Source organism: Oryctolagus cuniculus, chromosome 7 (assembly GCF_964237555.1).
Source record: "Oryctolagus cuniculus chromosome 7, mOryCun1.1, whole genome shotgun sequence".
Taxonomy (NCBI): domain Eukaryota; kingdom Metazoa; phylum Chordata; class Mammalia; order Lagomorpha; family Leporidae; genus Oryctolagus; species Oryctolagus cuniculus.
In genome coordinates, this window is record NC_091438.1 from 108510380 (window position 1) to 108534994 (window position 24615).

The 24615-nt window shown below is 41.5% G+C and overlaps 1 protein-coding gene across 2 annotated transcripts in view; it reads right to left on the reverse strand.

Annotated features, from left to right (window-relative positions):
* UBE2U (ubiquitin conjugating enzyme E2 U) overlaps positions 1–24615 on the reverse strand; it is a 58810-nt gene that overhangs the window by 24999 nt on the left and 9196 nt on the right. Inside the window, exons 4-7 of one of the 2 annotated variants that reach the window (XM_002715946.5) lie at positions 24003–24100; positions 21115–21235; positions 13159–13207; positions 2986–3074 (exon numbers count right to left, since the gene is read on the reverse strand). In XM_002715946.5, the coding sequence (XP_002715992.3) occupies positions 2986–3074; positions 13159–13207; positions 21115–21235; positions 24003–24100 (357 nt within the window). The remainder of the gene's footprint in view (positions 1–2985; positions 3075–13158; positions 13208–21114; positions 21236–24002; positions 24101–24615) is intronic. The other variant, XM_008265126.4, reaches the window with a different exon arrangement.

A 24615-nucleotide genomic window follows, 5' to 3' on the forward strand; every position in this document is an offset into this window, starting at 1 on the left:
GTGCAGCTGCGGCCATTGTGGCCAATTGGGGAGTGAACCAACAGATGGAAGACCTCTCTCTCTCTCTCTCTCTCTCCCTCTCCCTCTCCCTCTCCCTCTCCTCTCTCTGTAACTTTGACTTTCAAATAAATAAATAAAAATCTTTAAAAAAAAATTAAAAAAATAAAAATAACATACTAGATTTGAGCATGCTCTGTAAACTGTAAGACACAGGAACAAACTTACTATCATTATGGCAGCCATAGCCATGTATAAATTTGTGGCATAAAGATATAGAAAAGAGTGAATCCCCCAAACCAAAATGTCACTACTTATCCTGAAAGACAAAGCCTTTAAAAATAGGCACAACAGTTTAATAATTTTTCCAGTGAGAAGAATGTAACTGTAGAAAATGAAGTTATTAGGGGTTTCCCTTTTATTTCTGAGTTGTTGGAGAAGCATTTGCAATCTAAAAGCTTCATCTTTATTACTGCCAGGAAATTAGGCCATTAAAAAAAGATAGTGTTGGATGTCATCCAGCTGAAACTATCAAAAGACAAAACAGCCAGCAGCACATGTGAGGTTTACATTTAATTGTTTTTTAATTAAGTGCTGGTTATTATTGGAGGAAAGCTCTTGAAACATTCTTAGAACAATTCCATAGGGGAAGAGGAGGCAGAGTGGTTGTGAAATCTTGCACCAAGTGCTACACTCAAAGTCTCGGAAATTCTTCTGGGCTGGAGATAACGGTTACCAGCTATTGCCTTTACAACGGGGGCTGCGTTACACACTGGGGTAGTGGCAGATGTAGGAACAACAAAATGAGAGAGTTTGAGGAAAGAACTGCTGTCAGTGGTACCTCATTATTTCCTTCCATCTTTCAATTGTTTTTTATTGCAAAGCAATCATTCTCAAATCTCCTTGCGATTTGGCGTGTGCTTCTACTGCTTTGCTGTCTAGCAGTTTGGGATTTCCAAGTGGCCCTGTGTATTTACATGTTAGTCTAGAAAGTGCCATCCTGGAACACTCTCTCTGCTGTTTTGTTGAAGGGCTCTGACTTTGAATCGTTCCTGAGTGGGTGCCAGTTAATGTCTCCAGACACCGCGTTTGTGTGGTTAAGGGTTATCGCCCCTGGAATCCACGTGAGTACTTGAGCGCTTCATAGGCAGTAGGCAGGAAGTGTGTGTTTGCTGGACAGACCAAGCAGCACTCAGCCACAGGTCTTTGAAATGAAGTAAATATTTATGTGCTCTAGTAAAGAAAATGACAAAATCCTTTATATGGATAGATTGGCTAAATCCTGTGTACCTTGAAACAACTTCCATTGCACGAATTTGTGAGTGAGTGAGGACTGTAATGTATAATCAGAAAATAATTATGTGACCAACTTGCTCAAAGAACATGTGATTTCTTAAAGTTATTGACCTAACTTGCTCTTTAAAATATTTCTTGAGCTTAGTATTGCTTTTTGCCTTGATTTGTGCCTTAACACTACATCCTATTTTCATGATGGTAGGAAACTATCACAATGATGAGATGAGATAAGATACAATGAGACTCCAAATTAAGGCAGTGATCATGGGAATGGAGCAGAGTGGAAGTGTTCCTAATGCTACAGGGGATAAATTGTAAGGTTTAATGAGAGAGATCAAGAGGTCCAGGAAATTTCTAATATTCTGGATTAGACTAGAAGATGCAACAATGATGATCTACCCCTAACCAAGAGAGGGACTAAGGGACAACATAATGAATTTACTTTGAGGGGTCTTTAACACATGTACTGAGATGTCCAGCACACAGTTATAAATACGCACGTAGAATCCAGAAAAGGACTAGAGATGTAGCTTTAGGAAATGCTGGCATGTAGGTGAACTGAACTGACAGTGTGAGAGGTCTTCCAAAGAGGGGGTAGAAAGGACTGAAAGAAGTTATTGTGAAGGAGGGGCCGGCGCTGTGGTGCAGTGGGCTTATGCCCTGGCCTGAAGCGCTGGCATCTCATATGGGCGCCAGTTCTAGTCCTGGCTGCTCCTCTTCTGATCCAGCTCTCTGCTGTGGCCTGGGAAAGCAGTAGAAGATGGCCCAAGTCCTTGGGCCCCTGCACCCACGTGGGAGACCTGGAAGAAGCTCCTGGCTCCTGGCTTCGGATCAACTGGGGAGTGAACCATTGGATGGAAGATCTCTCTCTCTGCGTAACTCTGACTTTCAAATAAATAAATAAATAAATAAATCTTTTAAAAAAAGAAGTTATTGCAAAGGTAAGAGGCAGAGGAAGGCAGAAGAAAACCACAAATGTGTGGTGGTCTGTAAGTCAAGGAGACTGTAGTCATGAGAATTCAAGTAAGAAAAGGACTAAAGAGACATAACTGAATGTGGGAATTAGGAAGTCATAGCAGGATGGCTGAGGCAAAGTCCTATTTCAGTGAGTGTGTGTAGCCTGGAGGACTGACTTGCATCCAAATAATGAAACAGTGCTCTGGAGATCCGGTGAAATGGAGCCAGAAAGTTGTCCAGCTTCTCCCATGTTATCTTTTTAGTTCCTAATGTGTGATGCTGACATGGTGTTTCTTCTTAGACCGATTTAATTAAACATAATTATAGGCTCTTATGCTTTCTTAGGTTCTTATGTTTTCTTGCTGAATTTCTACTTAATACTTCCTTTGGCTTGGAGGATAATTGTGTTTAGCATTAAATTTTTTCCTCCTGCAGTGAAGGTGGCTTTCTGGAGTGAAGGGAGAGAAGTGAACCTCTTTAAGATGAAGAACTTCATCATTTATTTCTGCAATTGCCTATCTTTCCTCCTGGCTTTTAATCAGACTTCAGTCCAGGGCTCTGTACAAAACAGGAACTAAAATAATAGTTGTTGAATGACCAGGACATAAAGCCAATAGAGAAGTTTATCACCCATACATAGCAGATACATGTCAATTATTCTTTGAAAACAAGGCAAGCTGAGGATAACAGATTAATATATTCCAAAGGACACAGGATAAGGCTAGATCACCTTACATGGAGTTTTGTAGAATTCTGAGGCCTTTGATGTAGCTATTCCAGACCATGTCTTGTGGTATTCATAAAATGAGATTGTCTTAATTGGTCTGAAAATATAAATAAAAATTAGACAGTGAGTAGTTTGTAAATTTGCTTTTTTTTTTTTTTTTTTTTTTTTAACAGGCAGAGTGGTCAGTGAGAGAGAGAGAGATAGAGAGAAAGGTCTTCCTTTGCCGTTGGTTCACCCTCCAATGGCCACCGCGGCTGGTGCGCTGCGGCCAGCGCACCGTGCTGATCCGAAGGCAGGAGCCAGGTGCTTCTTTTGGTCTCCCATGGGGTGCAGGGCCCAAGTACTTGGGCCATCCTCCACTGCACTCCCGGGCCACAGCAGAGAGCTGGCCTGGAAGAGGGGCAACCGGGACAGAATCCAGCCCCCCGACTGGGACTAGAACCTGGTGTGCCGGCGCCGCTAGGCGGAGGATTAGCCTAGTGAGCCGCAGCGCCGGCGTAAATTTGCTTTTTAAAAATCATTTTATTGAGGCAACAGTTCAGATAACAGTATCTTATCACATGAAAGACTATTTTGCCAATTTATACATAAAGATTTCTAAGAAATGAATATAATATTAACTTCATTTTAATGAATGGGAATTATGGAAAGAAAAATCTGCCCAAATAATTTTCCAATAATAAATGTAAATATGCTGCCATATGCATATTATAAAAAGAAAAACACAGGTTTAAGACACCTGCCCGTCATGACTAACATTACAAAAGAATTTTAAGCAAAGCATTATACCTGTAAATTTTCTCATTTACAATGAACAGTTTTCTTGAATTTCTCTGACACATTTTGGTGAAATCACCTGTTTCCTTCTTGTTTTGAGAACAGAATAAAAGCACCAGAATAGATTAATGTTTATACCAAATCTGGCTGCTTTCAAATGAGTGGAGGAAACCAACTATTTCTCCAATACTCCTATCTGTACGTTTCCTTCCCTGTGCTGACATTAATATGTCCTAAAGGGAGCGCAAAAATTCTTAAAAATTATTAAATGGGAACTCTAAAGCAGTATTTAAATCACTGCATTTCCATGCATTTTTTTATGAACGTTTTGAACAAAGAGATTCTCAACACTCTATAAACAAAGCATTTCTTGGAGCTATTTTTCAGACATGTGAGCTCATCAACTCACTGGCTTAAATAGACGCTTAACACCGAATGTAATATGCATTACATCTGTTTCCCAATGTTAGCTCCCAGCTCTTTGGAAGAAGAAACAACTTTTCAGTTAGAACAAGTATATTAGTGCTAATTTTTACAGGCAGATTGTAGGTACCTGAAAGTAAATATTTGACTCACTTTTGAACTTAATGGGGCAATATCTAAACGTGTTAATGCATTTATTTATTTAAATAACAATATGGACACCTAATTTTAAGACTTAATATTTTTCAAATGTGTTACTACTTTTGCAATCACACTTAAGTAGAAATCTGAAACCAGGTGGAGATAAATTAATCATTACTATTATTGCTTCCAGAGCAGCATGCCATGCTTTACACTACTAAATGATATACTAAACTAACATTAATTTGCCAATGAAATGTTTCGGCATTTGGCAATGGAGGTAACCAAATGAAAGGCTGCATTATATCTCCTGCATGAAAAAGCTTGTGATCAATTTGCTGTCACAGATCGTTTAGCAGACAACAATGACCCAAGAGGAAGGAAACTGTCAACACACTGTCTCGTGAAAAAAAATACACCATCTTCAGGCACAATCGTCTCCATTGTTTTTTGTCTGTTTGACGAAGACCCATGACCTCTCTCCCTTCCCAAGGGTGTCCTGTTCAATTTCAAACTGTTAGCCTTCAGGGGCTTTCTTTTTTCCCCCAGAATAATTAAAAATATTACCCTAAAAGGTATAACTTTAGTATAGTTTGAATATACAAAGCAGAATGTCTGAAACATTTGGGAATATTTGTATTTTCAATTCTATGAAGGAAACAGTGCTTTCAAATGAGAGAACAGTGAGTGTATTTCATTATTATTCAGATAAACTCAGTTTATACAGATATATGCAGTATAAAAAATACATGTGCTTACAGTTTCAACCAGGAATTTATTGAGTATAATCCTTGACACTATGAATATAAATAAGAAGAAGACACAATTTTAAGCTGAACATTAGAGCTCATTTTCCTGTTGGGAAAAAAAGATATATACATGAACTAGTGAATAGAATGGCTTTCTATATTAACACAATAAAGCCTTACAGGTTTAACACAGACATCTGGAGAATAACAGATATTCTTGGGCAGTGAGAGTAAGAGAAGAAGTTGGGGGCGGGACATATAGTTTTGTTTTGAAGTCATCAAGGAGAGTCACTTGCGGTTTAGGTCTGAGTGAAAGGAAGGAGGCACCCTAGGCCAGGTGAACAGGATTAGCAACAGTTTGAATGAGAAGGAACACGGTGTGTGCCTGTTTACATATAGAGGATGTTGGGAGAAGACGTGACAGCGATAAGAAAATTGACCAAAGTGGAAAGTTCAAGTTTACAGACATTGGATTCTGATAACATAAATGACACAAGGTAGTGTCTTCAAATTTAGGCAGAGAATGGGCTAGAGTTTATTCAGTCTTCTTGATTCATTAGGTGATAGAAAGCCATCTGTAGTTCTTGACTAAGGCAGTTATGAAGTCAATATTTGAGCAAGAGTGTTCTTGAGGGTGCAGGGTAGATTAAATAGGGGAGTCTAAATGCAGGGGGATCAGGCAGGAAATAAATGCAGCAATTCAGGTGTAAGACTCTGAGACCTAATAGTACCTTGGAAGCAGAGTTATGAAGGGGAGGGAAGACTCTAAGAGACCCCCAAAGAGCTGACTCCACTGGTTGTCTGACAGGGTGTGAAAGGTGAAGGAATGTTACAGTCAAATACTCTTCGATAGCCTGGAAGACTAGTGAGTTTTGCTATTAATAGAAAGCATCAAGCAAAACTGAAATAAAATATGAGTTTAATTTTAGATATGGGTTTTAGGTGATGAAAGGACAAGTCAAAATGACTTTTCAGAGTGTGACTGAGAAATTGGGACTGGAAATGGGAGATTTGGGTCAAATCAACATAAAGTTGATAGATTAGGTAGAAAAACCCTCCGAAAGAGTAAGTAAGTGTTTAGAAAAGAAAGAGCAGACACCAATTCAGAGTTAAAGGGAGCCAGTGATGGAAATAGGTTCATTGAGGGAAGAGGAAGAACATGGCAGCACTATTTCATAGAAGCAACATCCCAGCCACAACCAAAGCCTAATGGGGAAATTCCTAAATATATGTCTGGCTGCGACTCTCCTCTAGCCATTGTGTCTTGGTTGAGTGTAAGGCTGGGAATCAGCTGGCCTGGATTAAAATGCTCTGGCCCCGCTGTATATTGGATGTGTGACTCTGGGTAGATTGCCTATCCTCTGTCTGCTGCCTCATCTCCAGGGGTTGTTGTAAGAATTCCAAGAATTCCCGTGAGGAAAGAGCCAACTTTAAGGCCCCTTCAACAATCAGTGTCAGCTGGTCTCCTCAATGGCTTTAGGTACATACCTTACTATTTCTCTCCCACTAAATAGTTTCTTGATTATTTTCCGACATCAGACTTTCACAGTTCCAGGTTTTCAAGCAGAAGCTTGGTTATCTAACTCTCCAGGATGAAGTCTGGGCGCCTTCAACGGAACCCACGCTCTTTATCATGTGGCCATTTCTCATCCTGTCTTCTACTCATTCCCATATTCAGAAATGATATGAAATTTCCCACCAATCCTGGGTGTACTATATAATAACACACTTCTGTTACTGTCCAAGTTGTTCTTTCTATAGACTCTTTATCTCTCTGCACTTGTCCAATAATTTTTCATTAAGGTTTGGGTCCAGTAAAAGTACCTAGTACATAAAGGCTGTGATGGCAGACATATGGTTGCCTCCTCAATACCTACTTGAATCTTCTTCCAGTATGTAGGTTCCCTATGGTTTTAGGGGATTGAGCCCACCCAGGTTCTAAATCAGAGCCTGATGGGTTCAGGATTATCTGAACATAGTGCCTATTTCAGTGATATGAACTTGACCTACAAAGATCCAATCAGAGTGAAGATAATTGTAGCTTTCCAGTACTGAGCATCCAAGCTATCTGGGAGGGTTAATCCTTTGCACTTCAGATAAACTAAGACATGTAAACATAAGACAGATAAACTAAGATATAATAAACAGGTTAGAAACAGATTAGACATTTCATCAAAAAGAAACCAGCAGTTTTTGATTGAAATTGAATCTATAAATTACTCTGGGAAGAACTTAAACCATGAACATTGTATATTTTTCTGCTTCCTCAGATTTTAAAAATTTCAAAAATACTTTGTGGCTTTCAGTATAGATGTCTTATGTATCTTTTACTACATGTTGATGCTGTTATAAATGATATTTTGTTAAAGATTTATTTATTTGAAAGGCGGAGTTACAAAGCAGAAACAGAGAGAGAGAGAGGTCTTCCATCTGCTGGCTCACTCCCCAAATGGCCAGAATGGCTGAAACTGGGCAGATTCGAAGCCAGGAGCCAAGAGCTTCTTCCAGGTCTTCCATAAAGGTGCAGGGGCCCAAGGACTTGGGCCATCTTCTACTGTTTTTTTTTTTTTTTTTTTTTTGACCATAACAAGAGAGCTGGATAAGAAGTGGAGCAGCTGGGACTCGAACTGGCACCCATATGGAATGCTGGCACTGTAGGCAGAGACTTTACCTTCTACACCACAGCACCAGACCCTGGTTGATTTTAAAATATTCATCTCATATCTAGAGTCCTTGCTAAATTCACTTTTTAATTTTCAAGTTTTATATATTCATTTAGATTTCATTATTTTTATTTTATTTATATTATGTACACAATCGCGTTACCTATGAATGAGATGGCAAATTTTGAGTGTCACCTTTACTGAATTAAGGAATACCTAGAAGCCCAGAAAAGCATTATTTTGGGTGTGTCTGTGGAGGCATTCCCAAATGAGATTAAGATTAGCACACGAATCTGAGTAGATGGGTGGAGAGACACAGCCTCCATGTGGATGGGCACCATCAGTTGGCTAGGGATCTGGAGACACTAAACACAAAAGGTGAATTCGTGTCACTCTGAGAGCTGGTGCACAATCCGTTCCTGCCTTGGATGTCAGCTTCTGGCTTTTGGACTCCAGCACTTGCATACACCAGTGGCCCCCTGGGCGACACTCAGGCTTTCAGCCCTGAACTGGGAGTTACACCCTTGACTTCCTGTTTCTGAGGCCCTGGCACCTGGACTGAGCCTCACTACTGACATCCAGGATCTCCAGTCTGCACATGAGCTGTTGTAGAACTTCTCAGCTTCCATATAAATGTTTTTTAATTTTTTAAAAAATATACTTTTTTTAAGATTTTTATTTATTTATTTGAGAGGTAGAGTTATAGACAGTGAGAGGGAGAGACAGAGAGAGAGGTCTTCCTTCCGTTGGTTCACTCCCCAGTTGGCCACAATGGCTAGAGCTGCGCCAATCCAAAGCCAGGAGTCAGGTGCTTCTTCCTTGTCTCCCATGTGGGTGCAGGGGCCCAAGGACTTGGGCCATCTTATACTGCTTTCCCAGGCCACAGCAAAGAGCTGGATCGAAGAGGAGCAGCCGGGACTAGAACTGGTGCCCATATGGGATGCCAGCACCGCAGGCGGAGGATTAACGTACTGCTCCACGGCGCTGGCAGAGTTTGAGAGAGAGGTCTTCCATCTGCTGGTTCACTCCCTAAATGGCTGCAATGGCCAAGGCAGAATCAGGGCCCAAGCCAGGAGCTCAGAATTCCATCTGTGTTCCCCACATGGCTGGCAAGGGCTCAAGCACTTGAGTCAACTTCTGCTGCTTTCCCAGGTGCTTTAGCAGGTTGCTGGATTGGAAGTGGAGCAGCCAGGACTTGAACTGGCACTCATGGGATGCCAGTGTTGCAGGTGGTGGCTTAACCTACTGCGTCACAATGCCAGCCCCTCAGCTCCCATAACTGAATGAACCAATTATGCTAATACACCACTCTGCATTTAACTATACAAATATGCCATCAATTCTATATTTCTAGAGAACACTAGCTAATACAGGGAATAAATGTGATTCACAGTAGTCCCCTTTTTATCTATGGTGCTGCTCTCTGTGGATTATCTGTGGTCAGTCATGGTCTGAATGTGTTAGATGGAAACTTCCAGAAATAAACAATTCATAAGTTTTAAATTGCTTGCTGTTCTGTGTAGCTTAATGACCGCCTGTGCTGTTCCACTCTTTCCCATCCAAACTGTGAATCATCCCTCTATAGAGTGTGCTCACACTGTATATGCTACTTGTCCACTGTCTATACCACTCATCCATCTTAGTTCTCAGTTCAAATGTTATGGTATCCAGTCTGCATTCAAGTAACCCTTAAGTAATAACCTAGTGGTACAGCACAATGCCTATGATATCCACCTCACAGCACCTCATCATGTAGGCACAGTATCATTTCACATCATCACAGGAAGAAAAAGGATGAGTTCAGTATAAGAAGATATTTTAAGAGTCAAGACAGAGACAGACCATATTCACATAACTTTTATTACAGTGTATTATTATAATTGTTCTCTTAACAGTAATAGTTATTATTCATCTCTTACTATGCCTAATTTATAAATTACACTTTATAATAGGTATAAGTATATGGAAAAAACATATATATATATATATGGGGTTGGGCATTATCTGTGGTTTCAGGCAGGCACCGAGGGTCTTGGAACATACCTTCTACAGAAAAGGGGAACTAGTGTGCTGAACATTCTGACCACCTGCGTACTCACTCTGCTCTGCTGTCTAAGTCCCCCTCTCCTCTTTTCCCTTTGGCTTTGTGTCTCAGCGACCGATACACTTCACTTGCCCCCTGGCATTCCTGATTCATTTTCACTGATTCGGGATGTCACAGGCCTTCCTCTGGGCCAGGTGTGGGAAATAAGGCCTGTCACGCTCTAGGCTTTAGAATATGCTGTGCCCTCGCTTGAAAGGCCCTGCGCCCCTGGTCTGCGGGTCAGTTCTCACTCAGCCTCTAAAAATCAGCCGAGGGGATCACCTCCTCCTAAGGGTTGGCCCTTGCATGCACTCCTCCGGCCAGCGCCAAGCGGAAGTGAGATGGTTCCCCCTCCACGCAGCCCCGTATCTTGGTCTTGTCTCTACTGTAGCACTTACTATATTGTATTGATGTGATGCAACAATAAACAGGCACAGTCCAATAAAACTTTGGATTGCATTTAAAACAGGGGGCTGCAGAGACAGATGACTTGGGGAAAAGTGAAGTCCTCTGAAGATGTGTCTGCTCAGTACGCCTCAATGCACATACGATTCAATGTGACCTTAGCATTCCTTCTTTAGCCGTGATCCTGATATTTGTCTTGTGGCCTCCAACTACACCCTTTAATGGAAGACACTCCCTGCACTGATCCTGTGGGACTGACAGGCCCACTCCTTGCACTGTCTTGCCTTCAAAGCAGGGTTTCCAACACTGTACACAGTGTAAATCTTGTACGGTTAGCGATCATGTATTATTTAGGTGTATAGCCCCAACTCTGGGGCACTCTGCCAGCTCCAGGAAGCACGGAGCACATGCTAAGTGAATGTGTTTTAAATACATGAATACCTAGTTGTTCTACAGGGGCTAAAATCCAGCCCCATCTAGCCTTCAAGGAGTATCCTACAGACCACGTGCAAACATTCTAAATGACTAGCATAAGTTCAAATCACCTTCAATTACTAATTATCAATGGATTCCCTGACTATATTCTACACAGTTGGCCAGACATTGCCTGCAGGATTTCAGTTGCCTGGCTAGACCTCTGGAATATATTTCCATAACCAGTTTTATTCATCCAGCTCATGAGGTAATGAAAACCCCTAGGTATACAGTGTTGGACCAACACAATGCTGACAGTACCATTTCTCTCCCCGAATACTTTTAAATAGTGGGTGCACTATTTAAAAACTAAAAGCTTGGGGCTTTAATTTGTTGCAGCAGTTAAGATATGACCCCATATCAGAGGGCCTGAGTTTGGGTCCTGGCTCTGCTTTTTTTGCTGTTGTTATATAAATTAATCCATTTACTATAGGCTAAAGATGACTCAAATGATGGAGCCTCTACTAGCCTTTCTTTCTTTCTTTTTTATTTTTTGACAGGCAGAGTGGACAGTGAGAGAGAGAGACAGAGAGAAAGGTCTTCCTTTGCCGTTGGTTCACCCTCCAATGGCCGCCACAGCCGGTGCACCACACTGATCCGATGGCAGGAGTCAGGTACTTATCCTGGTCTCCCATGGGGTGCAGGGCCCAAGGACTTGGCCATCCTCTACTGCACTCCCGGGCCACAGCAGAGAGCTGGCCTGGAAGAGGGGCAACCGGGACAGAATCCGGTGCCCTGACCAGGACTAGAACCCGGTGTGCCGGTGCCGCAAGGTGGAGGATTAGCCTAGTGAGCCGCGGCACCGGCCAGCTACTGTTTTCAAGCAGGAACCACAGTGCCAGAATCCCCAGAACTCGTCTCTTCATTTTGGTTTTGCCACAGAAGGAGCAAGAGTACTTGGTGTACTGGCTGACATCAGTTTTCTTCACCATTTTCCAGTGGGTGGCACCATTGGGGGGGCTGGGATTTACTGACACTCCCAACCTGCTCTGTGTGTTTAGCCATAGTGTTGCCACACAGTTACAAGCCCAGAGCACTGGCTCTGCTTCTGATTCCAGCATTCCTGCTAACGGGTAGTCTGAGGACGGTGAGTGATGGCTTAGGTTCCGAGTTCTTGCCACCCATTGTGGGAGACCCAGATTGAGTTCTGGGCTCCTGGCTTCAGGCTTGGTCTAGTCCTGGTCCTAGCAGTTGTGGATGTTTGGGAAATGAACCAGTGGATAAAAGATCTCTCTGTCCTTGTCTCTCCCTGCCTTTCAAAAAATGAAAACAAACATATTTTAAAAATTTTCAAGAAAGCATGTGTCAAAAATAACAAAAATACAAAAACTAGACATAACTATTTCAGAACAAATGTATCAGGGGCACACATTAGAATTCCCAGATCCACAACAAAGTTTAGCTTGATATATATCAGGAGTATAAAGTATCACTGAAATCTAGACTGCATGGCTTCAGCTGAGTCACTCAAAGGCTCTCAGGAGAGTTCAGGTTGGCACAAGGTGAGCATCATGAATCAGACCTGACCCTGCCATCGCTCTTATCCTTAGCTGGGTGCGCAGGACCTGCTGAAGCTGGAACCACAGAAGGTCTTCTGGTCTATTGCTGCTGTAAATGCTAACACTGTATTCTTATGTGCTGAAAAAAAGAGGACTTTTTGATATTCTAGGGACAGTCATGTTTTTCAGATAGATAATGAGGCAGCAATACAATGGTGACCAACAGTGAACAACCATCTATCACAGGCCTGTCTGGTGCCAGGGTGGTCAGTTTGGTCAATCACTTTGCCCCACATTGGCACGTTTAAGGGGCAGCAGTGACCTCTGTGAATCCCAACCCAGCACACTGTTCACTAGATTATGCCAGTCTTCTCGCAACTTTTCAACTTAGTTTCACAAACAGAAGGCACTTAAGTTCCCTGATTTTACTCATCTTTTATATGGGGCCAGTTAAGGAACCTGACTTGTTTTGTTTCTTTCACATCTGACTGAACTCAAAATGAATCTGCTGCGAGTTCTCAAAGAAACAAACGCCACAGAATCATGTCTGACCTGCTGGGCCTATGCTTTGTTCAGGTGCTCGAAGCTGAATGCCTGGTGCACGCCGCCAGGCCATCTTCCAAAAGATGCAATGTGCAGCCCCGCCTCGCATCATTTTCCTCCAGAATCTTATCTTCTCTAAATCATTTACGACCTAGAGTGGTTTGGACTCATTCTGTTGACAATACCTCTTCCAAAAATAAAAAGGATGAGCAAGTTCATTGAGTTACAATTCAAAGTCCAAAACAATTCAGTGACTTTCCACATACTTCCTAAAAACATTTTGAAAAGATCTGTTAAGAGAAAAAGATACTACTTCTTTTTCTAAGTTAAAAAAAGAAAATTCAATGATAGAAAGCATGAAGAGTTTAAATCAAGAGTTCTTTCATAAGTAAATCGACATAGAATTATAAAAACAAAGACTTACCTGCTAAGCTTCTGAGAGTCTTTAGGTAACTCCTGGCCATCATCTTTTGCTGTGAAGAAAAAAATATGAAGGGATTTTAGTTTACTTGGAGGGTGAATATATGGCTTTATGTGCTCTCTTTCCAAAGCCTCAATAAAATGGCAATAAAAGAATAAAAATAAAGTATAAAACCTCAAGGAGGGCGAAAGAAAGATGACAGGGGCAACTTTCAAGATGGAAAGCAGATGTCGAGGGGGAACTGTCTCAGCAGGCCACAGAAAGTCGAAGCCCAGGTGCGAGAAGAGCGGACCAGCGAGGAACGGGCAGACCTGGCCTTCCGAACAGAAGGCATCGCGCACCGCAGAGACGAGGGCTGAGGTCCACACCAAAGGCTGCACCTGCGTCCTGTACGGCCTGCCAAGATGAAAGGGAAGAGAAACTGAGCCAGAGACACTCAGGAATGGAGGATGCCAGGCACAAGAGTTTGGACAGCCGGTGTTGTGGCCAGCGTTGCGGTTCAGTGGGTTAAGCCTCTACTTGTTATGCCTGAATCCGATCCTGAACAAAGTAGTTTGAGTGCTGGTTCTCCGCTCCCATCCGGCTGTCTGCTAATGTGCCTGGGAAGCAGCAGGTGATGGCTCAAGCACTTGAGGCCCTGCTACCTGCATGGGAGACCTGCATGGAGTTCCTGACTCCTGGTTTCAGCCTGGCCCAGCCCTGGCTGTTGCAGGCATTTGGGAGTAAACCAGCACATGGAAGATCTCATTGCCACTTCCCTTTCAATTTTTTTTTTTTTTTTTTTTTTGAGAACAAAAGTATGGGTAAGGTCCTGAAGACAGGGAATAGGTCAAATAAATCATATTGAACAGATTCCTGACACTCTCTTCCTTTGTCCAGGTCTCAGAATATAAGCCTCTTTCCTTCTCTCTCTCTCTCTCTCTGACTGGAATATTCCTCTCAGGACAAATTGTCAAGCCTAATAAAATGGCCAGATTGTTTTCACTGGATAACCTTAAATTGGAAGAAGGCCAGCAACACGCCCAGTCTGTATTCAGAACTTCCAGTATTTGTAATGGAACACTGTCATAAGTCCATCACATGAAAGGACTATCATTAGATATTTTGGGCAGCTTAACGTGAAAGACAACAACCCAAAACAAACTAATAAGGAGAAAAATAGAAAACAGAGATCTATTTTTCTGGAAACCTCAAACAATAAAAACAAAAACCAGACAGAGGAATAACTGATTTTAAAAATTAGAGGATCAGGGGCCAGCGCTGTGGCATAGTGGATAAAGCCGCCGCCTGCAGTGCTGGCATCCCATATGGGCACTGATTTGAGTCCCGGCTGCTCCACTTCCTATCTAGCTCTCTGCTGTGGCCTAGGAAAGCAGTAGAGGATGACCCAAGTCCTTGGGCCCCGGCATCCACATGGGAAGACCCGGAGGAAGCTTTCTGGCTTTGGATTGGCACAGCTCTGGCCGTTGTGGCAACTGGGGAGTGAACCAGCAGATGGAAGATCTCTCTCTCTCTCTTTCTGCCTCTCCTTCTTTCTCTGTGTAACTCTGACTTCCAAATAAATAAATAAATCTTTAAAAAAAATTAGTGGATCAGATTAATAGATTCAATGTCCAATTCATAAAAGGGGCTGGCATTTGTGGTACAGTGGGTTAAACTTCTGCCTGTGAGGCCAGCATCCTCAGGTTCTGGCTGCTCCACTTCCAATCCAATTCTCTGCCAATGTGCCTTGGAGGGCAGTGGAAGATAGCTCAGGTGATGAGGTACCTGCCACTCATGTGGAAGACCTGGATAAAGTTCCAGGATTCTGAATTTGCCTAGGCTGTTTCAGCCGTTTGGGGAATGAACCAGTAGATGGAAGATCTCTCTGTGTGTCTGTCTCTCCCCTTCTCCCTGTAAAAAAAAGAAAAAAAGAAAGAAAGAAAAGAGAAAGACAGATTTAAAAAAAGCAAGAAGGAAAGAAAACCAAATCAAAGGAGATCTGTAAGAGACAACAGGGAAAATAAAGGTGAAAAGCTCACAAGAGAATTCTCCAGAGCTGAGAGACTGGAGTTTAAGATTTCAATAGCTTAATGCCCTACATGATGAATTAGGCGGGGAAACACACCAATAAACATCATCAAGAAATTCCAGATCTCTTGGAATAAAGAGAAGATTTTTAAAAGCTTCCAGAAAGAAAGAATAAATCACACGTGAAGAATTGGACATCTGAATGAAATCAGAGTTCTCAAAAGCAACACTAGAAAGCAGAAGGTAATCAGGTCTTTATATTGGTGAAAGAAAATTATTTCCAAACTAAAATTTAGCCAAACTGTGAGCATACAAGAGTAGAATAATCACCTTTTTAGGCACACGGGGTCAGGAAAGAGTGAGCTCCCATGTACCAGGAAGCTCCTGGAACATGCACTCAGCAAAGTGAAGGAGCAAATCAACTACGAGGGGAATGAAGGCGCAATCAGGAACTCCAACCAGGAGGCAGACAGTGGCCATTCCAGCACGCCTACCAGCTGACTGCCAACTCTGGCCTACAGAAAGACGAGGCGGCCCTGGGAAGACATCACCATGGTTGCGTGGGGGAGAGAAGGATGGACTGACACTGATCAAACATCTGACAGTTGTTCCACAGTTTTGTCACAAAGTTCAGGGGAAGGATAGATGGTAGACAGATAAAGAATAAAGGAATAGAAAACGCAGGTCTTTTGTATCAGAAAAGCAAGATCATCATTCTTGGCTTACCTGTGATATATTTACAAAGTCACATTAATATAACTAAACTATATTAGGAGAATGGGGGCAGGAGATGTGTGTGAGAGTGGCTGCATAAGACAAAGATATTTTTATTTTATAAGAAGTCTATAAATAATATCTAAAACTAAAAACTTCAGGAATACCAGCTTGGAAATAGAGTAGAAACACCTCAATGAGTTGAAAGCTGTTGTTGGTTCTTGGGGGTGGCACTTGGGGATAAAAGATGGGGGCTTCCAAGGTCTGCTGTATTTAATTACAAATCAATTTCTGGGGACAGCACTGTGGTGAAGTGGGTAAAGCTCCTGCCTGCTGCACCGGCATGCCATATGGGTACTGGTTTGAGTCCTGGCCGCTCCACTTCTGATCCAGCTCTCTGCTATGGCCTGGGAAAGCAGTGAAAATGGCCCAAGTCCTTGGGGCCCTGCATATGTGTGGGAGACCTGGAGGAAGCTCCTGGCTCCTGGCTTCAGATTGGCCCAGCTTCGGCCTTTGCAGCCATTTGGGGAGTGAATCAGTGGACGGAAGACCTCTCTCTCTGTCGCTTTCTGCCTCTCTGTTACTCTGCCTTTCAAATAAATAAATATATCTTTTTTAAAAAAGTCAATTCCTATTATTTACATCTCTAAAGTTATAAACATATTTTTCTTCGATGTAAAATAAACACTTAACACGTAGAGTTAAATGTTATTTTAATGTTATTTTAACTGGCTCAATGAGATAAAACAGGGGAAAAAAGAGATGTGACTCCAGCAAATAGGTATGTACACTTCTGTCCTGTTAAACTCAAGTCTTCTACATCTCATGACGTTTGTGAGTGACAGAGTATCTATAACACCACCAGGATCACTGATTTAGAATGAGGGGGCTGAAGCTCAAGTTGTTCCTTAAGGAAGCAATGCCACTGGATGACTTTTCTTTTTTCTTTTCATATCCAGAAAGTTTATTTTCCAGGGCCAAGGGTACTCCTACATCTAACCAAAAAAAAAAAAAAAAAAAAAAAAAAAACACACTCAATTTAAAGAGTAAACACACCAAAGTCTAAAATCCTATGAGATATAATTTGTAGAGATAATTTTCTTTAAAATTGCTCTATTGTTAACAGGTATTTGTAAAAAAAAAAAAAACAAACCCAGTGAACTAATGAGAGCTCGAATTGGAGAGGAATCAAATGGGTATCGCAGCTTTTTCCTAAGCATAAGCAGAATAGGATATAGTTGCACAATTATCAGATTTTTTGAAAGTATATAATATAAATGAGTATTAAAATCTCTCTAATACAATGGTACTTTAAGAAGCTTATGGTTTTTCTAAAATAAATTTTGCACTTAAATAAACTTAACTTTCATTGACATTTTCCATGAATTTCTGAAAAACCTTTTTACTAATACTCCTGTTTCTAGTAGTGAGATTCATCTGTCAGTTATTATATTACAATTTATTTAGATAAGTATCTGAAACCTATTAGGATTTCCTCCTTTATTTATCAAAAGCCATAGGAATATATTTGACTAGAAAAAAATGATTACCTCATGCTTAGTTATCATTACTCAATTTTATTATTTTTTATTTTCTTGTAGCTTCCTTCAATTAAAATATTTTTGAGTTATATGAACCTTATGTTTTAAAATATCAAAGTAACTGTGGTAAGCAGGAGATAGACACTATTTGACCACATGACCAAACAGAAATGAAGTCACAAGGACAAATTAAAAAAAAAAAGCTATATAGTACCTGTGAAATCTCTGCAGCAAATTCGAAAGCACAATACTCAGAACATAGAAGACGAGCAGTTGTTAGGAATTGTCTCCTTCCAGAGCTTTCCTCCTCCAAGTTTCCATAAACGAACTTGGAAGGTACTTGAAAGGCCGCCTTGTATAACTCCTGACACCAGGCAAGACACTTTTTGACAACAGCCCTGAAAAATGGTCATTTGACTCCACTGAAGAAACACTAGTTATAAAAGAACACTTTCCGGGGCTGGCCCTGTGGCATAGCAGGCTAAGCCACTGCCTGTGACACCAGCATCCCATATGGGTGCCGACTAGTCCTGGCTAGTCCACTTCCAAATCAGCTCCCAGCTAATGACCTGGGAAAGCAATTAAAGACAGCCAAGTGCTTGGGTCCCTGCCGCCCACCTGAGTGATCTAGAAGAAGCTGCTGGTTCCTGGCCTCAGCCTGGCCCAGTCCCAGTGATGCGGTCATTTGAGGGCTGAACCAGCAAATGGAAGACCTCTCTCTATCTCTCCCTGTCTCTGTAATTCTACCTTTCAAGTAAATAAAATTTTTTAAATAATACTTTTAGTGATAAGGAGTTGACTACCTGCAAAGCCAGGCTTGTCTACTCTATTAAGCAACTTGAATTGTCAGAAAAATCCTTCCCTCTGTTTGGCCAGCTGGGACCTGGATGGACTTTCCCTTTGAGGATGCTACCACTAGAGTGGCATTTGCTGCCAGGAGAGATCAGATATACATTCCTCTAACTGCTTCATTTATTATCCAAACTGATCCACTGCAAAGTAAAAGAGGGTGCTAGAAATAATTATACCAGGACTGTCCCAGGCAGCTGGGGTATGTGCGTGCTCTAAAAATTAGGGAGATAGGGACCAGGCCACAGTGAAAGGAGGGTGACAGGATATGGGAGGTCACTGGGCCTCTGCCAACTGGGTTTGAGTTCAGAGTTTTGTGTCTTCTTATCAATACATTAAGGCAAGACTAGCTGTTCAGGTTAGAAAAAACATAACAGATGTTAGGGAAAAGTTTGGGGAATGAGAGGCATTTGCATGTCTGCATATCAAATGCCAAGCTTAGCTTTAGGTTAACGAAATTAATTCCAGACAGCTAATTACGGAGGGAAATCACCACAATATGTTTTGACACAAGGCAGGGCCATGCCTGCATACTCTGGACTCCCGTAGCTACAACTTAGCAGGCCTGGAGAAGGAATGGCTGACTTGTAGCTTCTATGTGAGCCCTGGAACTACAAAGATGAACTACAACCATACCTCTTTTCTCCTGGACATCTCACCAATTATTTGAAGACACCATTTATGGTTGCTCTTTATCTTCTCTGGCATTGGCTAAGTACACACACTTTCCTAACTTTCCTAGCTAGAGGAAAGGTGATGCTGGACCTGTGTGCACAGGTAGTCCAGATGGCTGCTCACCAAACCAGGAGTGTAAAATAGTAGAACACATGCTTGGGAGAAGGGCACTTGCTATCACTGTCTTGTGTTAAGCAAACAACTCCCTTGAGAGCTTGGTGACAGGACAGAGTTCGCTTTATCAAGTCAGGTTGCTTCCATTCTGTACCTGCAGCTTTTAATTCTTTGACCCCAGATGAGTGACTTTACAGTCAATTCACTAAGCCTGCAGGCATAGGGGGACTGAGAAAGCCCAGTGCTGCAGTTTGCCAGGCGGCCTGTGGCTAATCACCTTACCCTTGACTTCCTCTCTGAGCAGGGGGCTGTGAAGATCAGTTGATTATATGCTCAAAGCACCAAGTAAACCATGAAGTACAATCAAGAACTAAGCTTAGGTTTGTTTTTCATTCACTCATTCTACACCTTTTTATTCAATACCTCTGGTCAGACACCACACTGGACACAGAGGATACAGTTCTAGCCTCTAACAAATGCCCCAGGATGGTATAATTAGCTGCCTTGTGCTTCCCATTATGTGATGAACTAGCTGTTTCAGTTTTGTGTTCCCTAAAATTATAACAATTCCCTCATATGTCTTTATTAAAAGACGGGAAAGGATTCTTGTAGTATTTTAGTAGAGATTTTTTTCCCAAGCGGATACAAGTGATTAATTCCTGTTGGATTCATTTTTCCACACAAACCCAGGCAGAAGTACAATATTACCACCTGACCGAGAGGGGACAAGTTTTCTGCCACTTCCTCGTTTCTGATACACAGGAACTGTGTCTTCAGCGTTGCCGCAAGTCTTTCCCCAGGAAGCCACAGAAACCATTCTCTGGCATGATACCCTCAGTCCAGCAAGGTCAGGCAAACAAGCTGACCCCTGCTTACTGCCTTAGAGTTCCTTAGGTTTCACCAACGTAACTAAGAGCACGTAGTGAAAGCTGCCCGAGTACTGTTCGCTGTGTGGCTCTTTCCTGTGTGCTGTGGCAATCTGGGCAGCTTTTATGTTAGGTGTGACGACACAGGGGGAGAACGGAAAGGAGTGTTGGGTGATGCCTGCCAAAGAAAGGACGACAAAGAAAGGACATCGTTTTCTTATCACTTTCCTTCTGCAGGGAAAAACTGAAAACGTATTGCACAGAATTATTTCTTGCAGGAAATTATTTTTTTTGGGGGGGGGAAGGAGTAGTTTGTTTCTTTTTTTTTTTTTTTCCCAAAGAAACCTTTTATTTTCCCAAAGAAACCCTCCCACCCACACTCCCACCCCTCCACACACTCCCTCTCCCATTCCCAGTCCCATTCTCCACTAAGATCCATTTTCAATCAATCTCATATATAGAAGACCGACTCTATGCAAAGAGTTCTACAATTTGCATGATGAAAAAAAAATCGAAAAATGTTCCTCAACAGTTGAGACAAGTGCTGTTCCAAGTCATGGCATCTGGAAGTTAATTTCTCTTCTTTCCTTCTCCTCCTCCTCTTCCTCCTCTTCTTTCTCCTCCTTCTCCCCTCCCCCTCCTTCTCCTTCACCTTCTTTTTTTTTTTTTTTTTTAGAAACTTAATTAACTTTAAAAAAGCACCCAAGAAAGATAGAAAATTCCTTAAAATAAGTTTTTGGGGCCAGCATTGTGGCTCAGTGGGTTAAGTGCCCCCTGCAACACTAGTATCCCATGTCAGAGTGTCGATTCGAGTCCCAGCTACTCAGCTTCTAACCCAGCTCCTGAAGAATGTGGCTGGAAAGGCAGCAGATGATGGCCCAAGTACTTGAGTTAAACTCGGATGTGACATCTTTCTGATGGGTAGACTCGTTTCAACTGGCACCAACCATCCACACCATCAGAGCATTGAAAGATAATAAGCTTAAGGTCTTTGTTGATCTTTTGAAAGAGATTGGTTTGACAAAGAGTTATAGTAGAAGGGATCTTTGTACCATTTTTAACTGAAAATGGATACAGAAAATATTTAAATATTCCATTATATAATGATTATTTTCTAGATTACTTATTTGCTATACAAATTTAATGCATAATCGATGGTTACCACATAACAGTAAGTAGGCATTTCTTACATTCGCATGACTTGTGGAAAAGTCTTTGAAGTAGTGTTCTGTATACAGATTCATTTTCAATCAGCATTTGGGCTGCTTCCAAATTCACTGGCTGTTCTAGCCCTGGATTAGACAGCATAACCTATAGGAAAACATAGACAACATAACATTTTAGAGCAGAAAGACAAGCCGATAATACAACTTTCAATAAGTACTTATTAAATACCTACTATGCACAGACCTGTGAATAGACATAAAGGTAACGTGAGACACAGTCTTTACACTTAAGAAGCTTCCGATCTGTCTTGGTTTTATACTGCACACTCACAAGCTAAACACTGGTGTCAGAGCAAGTTAACAGTCCTTCCTGTCACATTCCTTCCTGTCATACACATTCGAACTGGGTTTTTATGGAAAAGGAACTAAACATTAGGAAACACTGAAACATTTCCATTACACGGGCTTAAGAAATAAAGCTTTACGTTTTAACATGATACCACATTAGAACATGGATGAACAAGCACAGGTACTGAGGTTGCACACACTTGATTAATTTATTATCTGTAGTTGTCTTCTCCTGCTGCTAAATGTAATTACAGTGAATGTAGCTGCTCATTTCTAGGCACAACTCAGGACAATTTGAAGGTCAGCTGCTGAGTAAATATAATTTCATCTGCAAGTCCTTTCACAGTAATACATGGCAGACATCTTTAAAATCTTGTGTGTCTGCATCTCACGAATGACCAGAAGTAACTACAACTTCACAAGACCATGACTTATATCTCCCCAAATTGAAAATATTTATTGCAATTTAGTAATATAGACATTGTATCTTACAACATGCAAATTATATGATAAGATATGCTAAACCGTGCAATATACAAGTGTAGATGCTGGTCAAAGTGGACAGTTGTGGCTTGGAAGTTACAGGAATGATGGCAATCTCTCAATCATGAAAGTAACCATCTGACATTTGATATCTCAAAATCAACAAGAATTTGCTGCTGTAACTTGAGTTTTCCTATTTTGGAAACACATTGGGGCTATATGTCCAAGAATGGAATACTTGCTTCAAGAAGGGTTCAGTGTGGATTTCACTATACCTTTCAGAGTGGGTGGGGGTAGAGGAGACTTACCTTCTATACAGGCTTTTGGTCTTTGGCTGTACAGATATAATTTTACTAAGGGAAGCTTATCTGGTAAAGTTTACTCAATAATCTTCTCATTAACCACTGTGCCTATGATCTATTTATGTAATATATATACAAGCTGTTAAGTATATTTTATGATTTTTAAAGAATTGGAATATAAAGTCATATTAAAAATTAATAAATCAGACATCTGCTAAATAATAAAAATAGAAAGCTCAACTTTTAAAATAACCATGTGGTAGAATGAAATAACATAAAAAGCTTTCCAAGGGATAAATACAAAATATGGAGCTCCAGTAAACAGTGGCACCAGCAGATAACATTTTGTAAGATAAAATTAGTTAATGCCCATGGATCTGGAATCTATTCTAGGGGTGGGTGTTGATATTCACCTTTACCTTTGAAGAGATCCAGAAGATGAACCCCAGATATCTACCTGCCTCGCTCGCTTCTTTGACATTTTTACTCAGATTTCTCTTAGGACACAGCCCCATGCAGGTGGATGCTCTAAACACTTTCAGAAGGAGTTAATGAATGAACTGAATACTGAATTTTTTTTTTTTTTTTTTGACAGGCAGAGTGGACAGTGAGAGAGAGAGACAGAGAAAGGTCTTCCTTTGCCGTTGGTTCACCCTCCAATGGCCGCCACGGCTGGCGCGCTGCGGCCAGTGCACCACGCTGATCCGATGGCAGGAGCCAGGAGCCAGGTGCTTTTCCTGGTCTCCCATGGGGTACAGGGCCCAAGCACTTGGGCCATCCTCCACTGCACTCCCTGGCCACAGCAGAGGGCTGGCCTGGAAGAGGGGCAACCGGGACAGAATCCGGCGCCCCGACCGGGACTAGAACCCAATGTGCCGGCGCCACAAGGCGGAGGATTAGCCCAGTGAGCCGCGGCGCCGGCCGAATACTGAATTTTTAAAAAGGATTTACATTTTACTCAGTATACTAAGCTGACCTTCCAGAAAATAAACTATTATTTTATTTATTTTTAAAACTACAAAACGAGAAATGGAATTTATGTAGTAATTCTATGTTGAGAAAATTTCAATTAAGCCAGAATATTTCATTCTCCAAGTGTTCTTGATAATAAAAATTTAATATTATATTTCCATTTGTTACTAATGATAAGTTGGTTGGCTGAAATACTTTGTTTTAGCATTGGATAAGAAAGGAGGGTTTTACAGGGTCAGGAATAACAAAACACTGAGCATGTTACTAAGTACCACGGGCCCAGAGGGGATGGAGGTAGTAGTTGGGAAACAGGCATCTATCTGAGGAGAGAAAATCTCTGGTTTAATTGTTCACTCGGTTTGATGTGAACATGTAAGAGAAAGTAGCCAACACTGTCAGAAACAAAGGATAAAGCAAAACATTCTCAGCTGTAATCATTTGATTCACTTCTTTGAGGACGGCAAGGTTCAGGAATGAGCAAAGACCTAAAAGGCCTGCTCAATATCAGGAAGTGAAGTCAGGAGCAAAAAGAAAATCTAAGGCTGTATTTCTAGAATTGAAACATCCTAATAAGACTGTTCTTCTTCATGAAATATGTATTCAGTTGTAAAGGGCCTTAGCTACTCACTTCATTTTAAAATAATAGTTTTTATAATTTAAATTCCAGTTTAGAAACTTAACATAGAAATGTTGATTTAGATAAACTTGCTCAAGTCCTTTAAAAGACTTTGTATTTTCATCTTTATGTTTTGTATGATTGCGATATTAATAGTATTAAAGGGAGCATTGCATTAACTCCATTCTTACCTGTAGAGTGAGTAAGATGCTGCTCAACGTGTAGCTTGTATTCCACTTCTCAGGGTTGTCCAAAAAATCTATACATGGTTGACCAGTATAGGGGTCTACTGTATTAAAACAATACATTAATATTGATACATACAGTAAAAATATTTGAAATTGATGAACATCAAAATGATAAACCAGGAAGATTATTTACATCCACTCTTCCTTTTTACTATTTCTTCCCTCTGCAATGAAACACCATGTCTGTCCCCAGTCTTCACCCTCTCTTGTTGTTCTGGCTGATGACATGGGTGCCCATGCTGTTTTTCCTAAGCTTTCTTCTAGCAAGATGTGCTCATGTGACTAAGTCTTTTTTTTTTAACAGGCAGAGTTAGACAGTGAGACAGTGAGACAGAGAGACAGAAAGGTCTTCCTTCCGTTGGTTCACCCCCCAAATGGCCGCTACGGCCAGAGCTGTGCCGATCCAAAGCCAGGAGCCAGGTGCTTCCTCCTGGTCTCCCATGTGGATGCAGGGGCCCAAGCACTTGGGCCATCCTCCATTACACTTCTGGGCCACAGCAGAGAGCTAGACTGGAAGAGGAGCAACTGGGACAGAATCCGGCGCCCCAACCGGGAC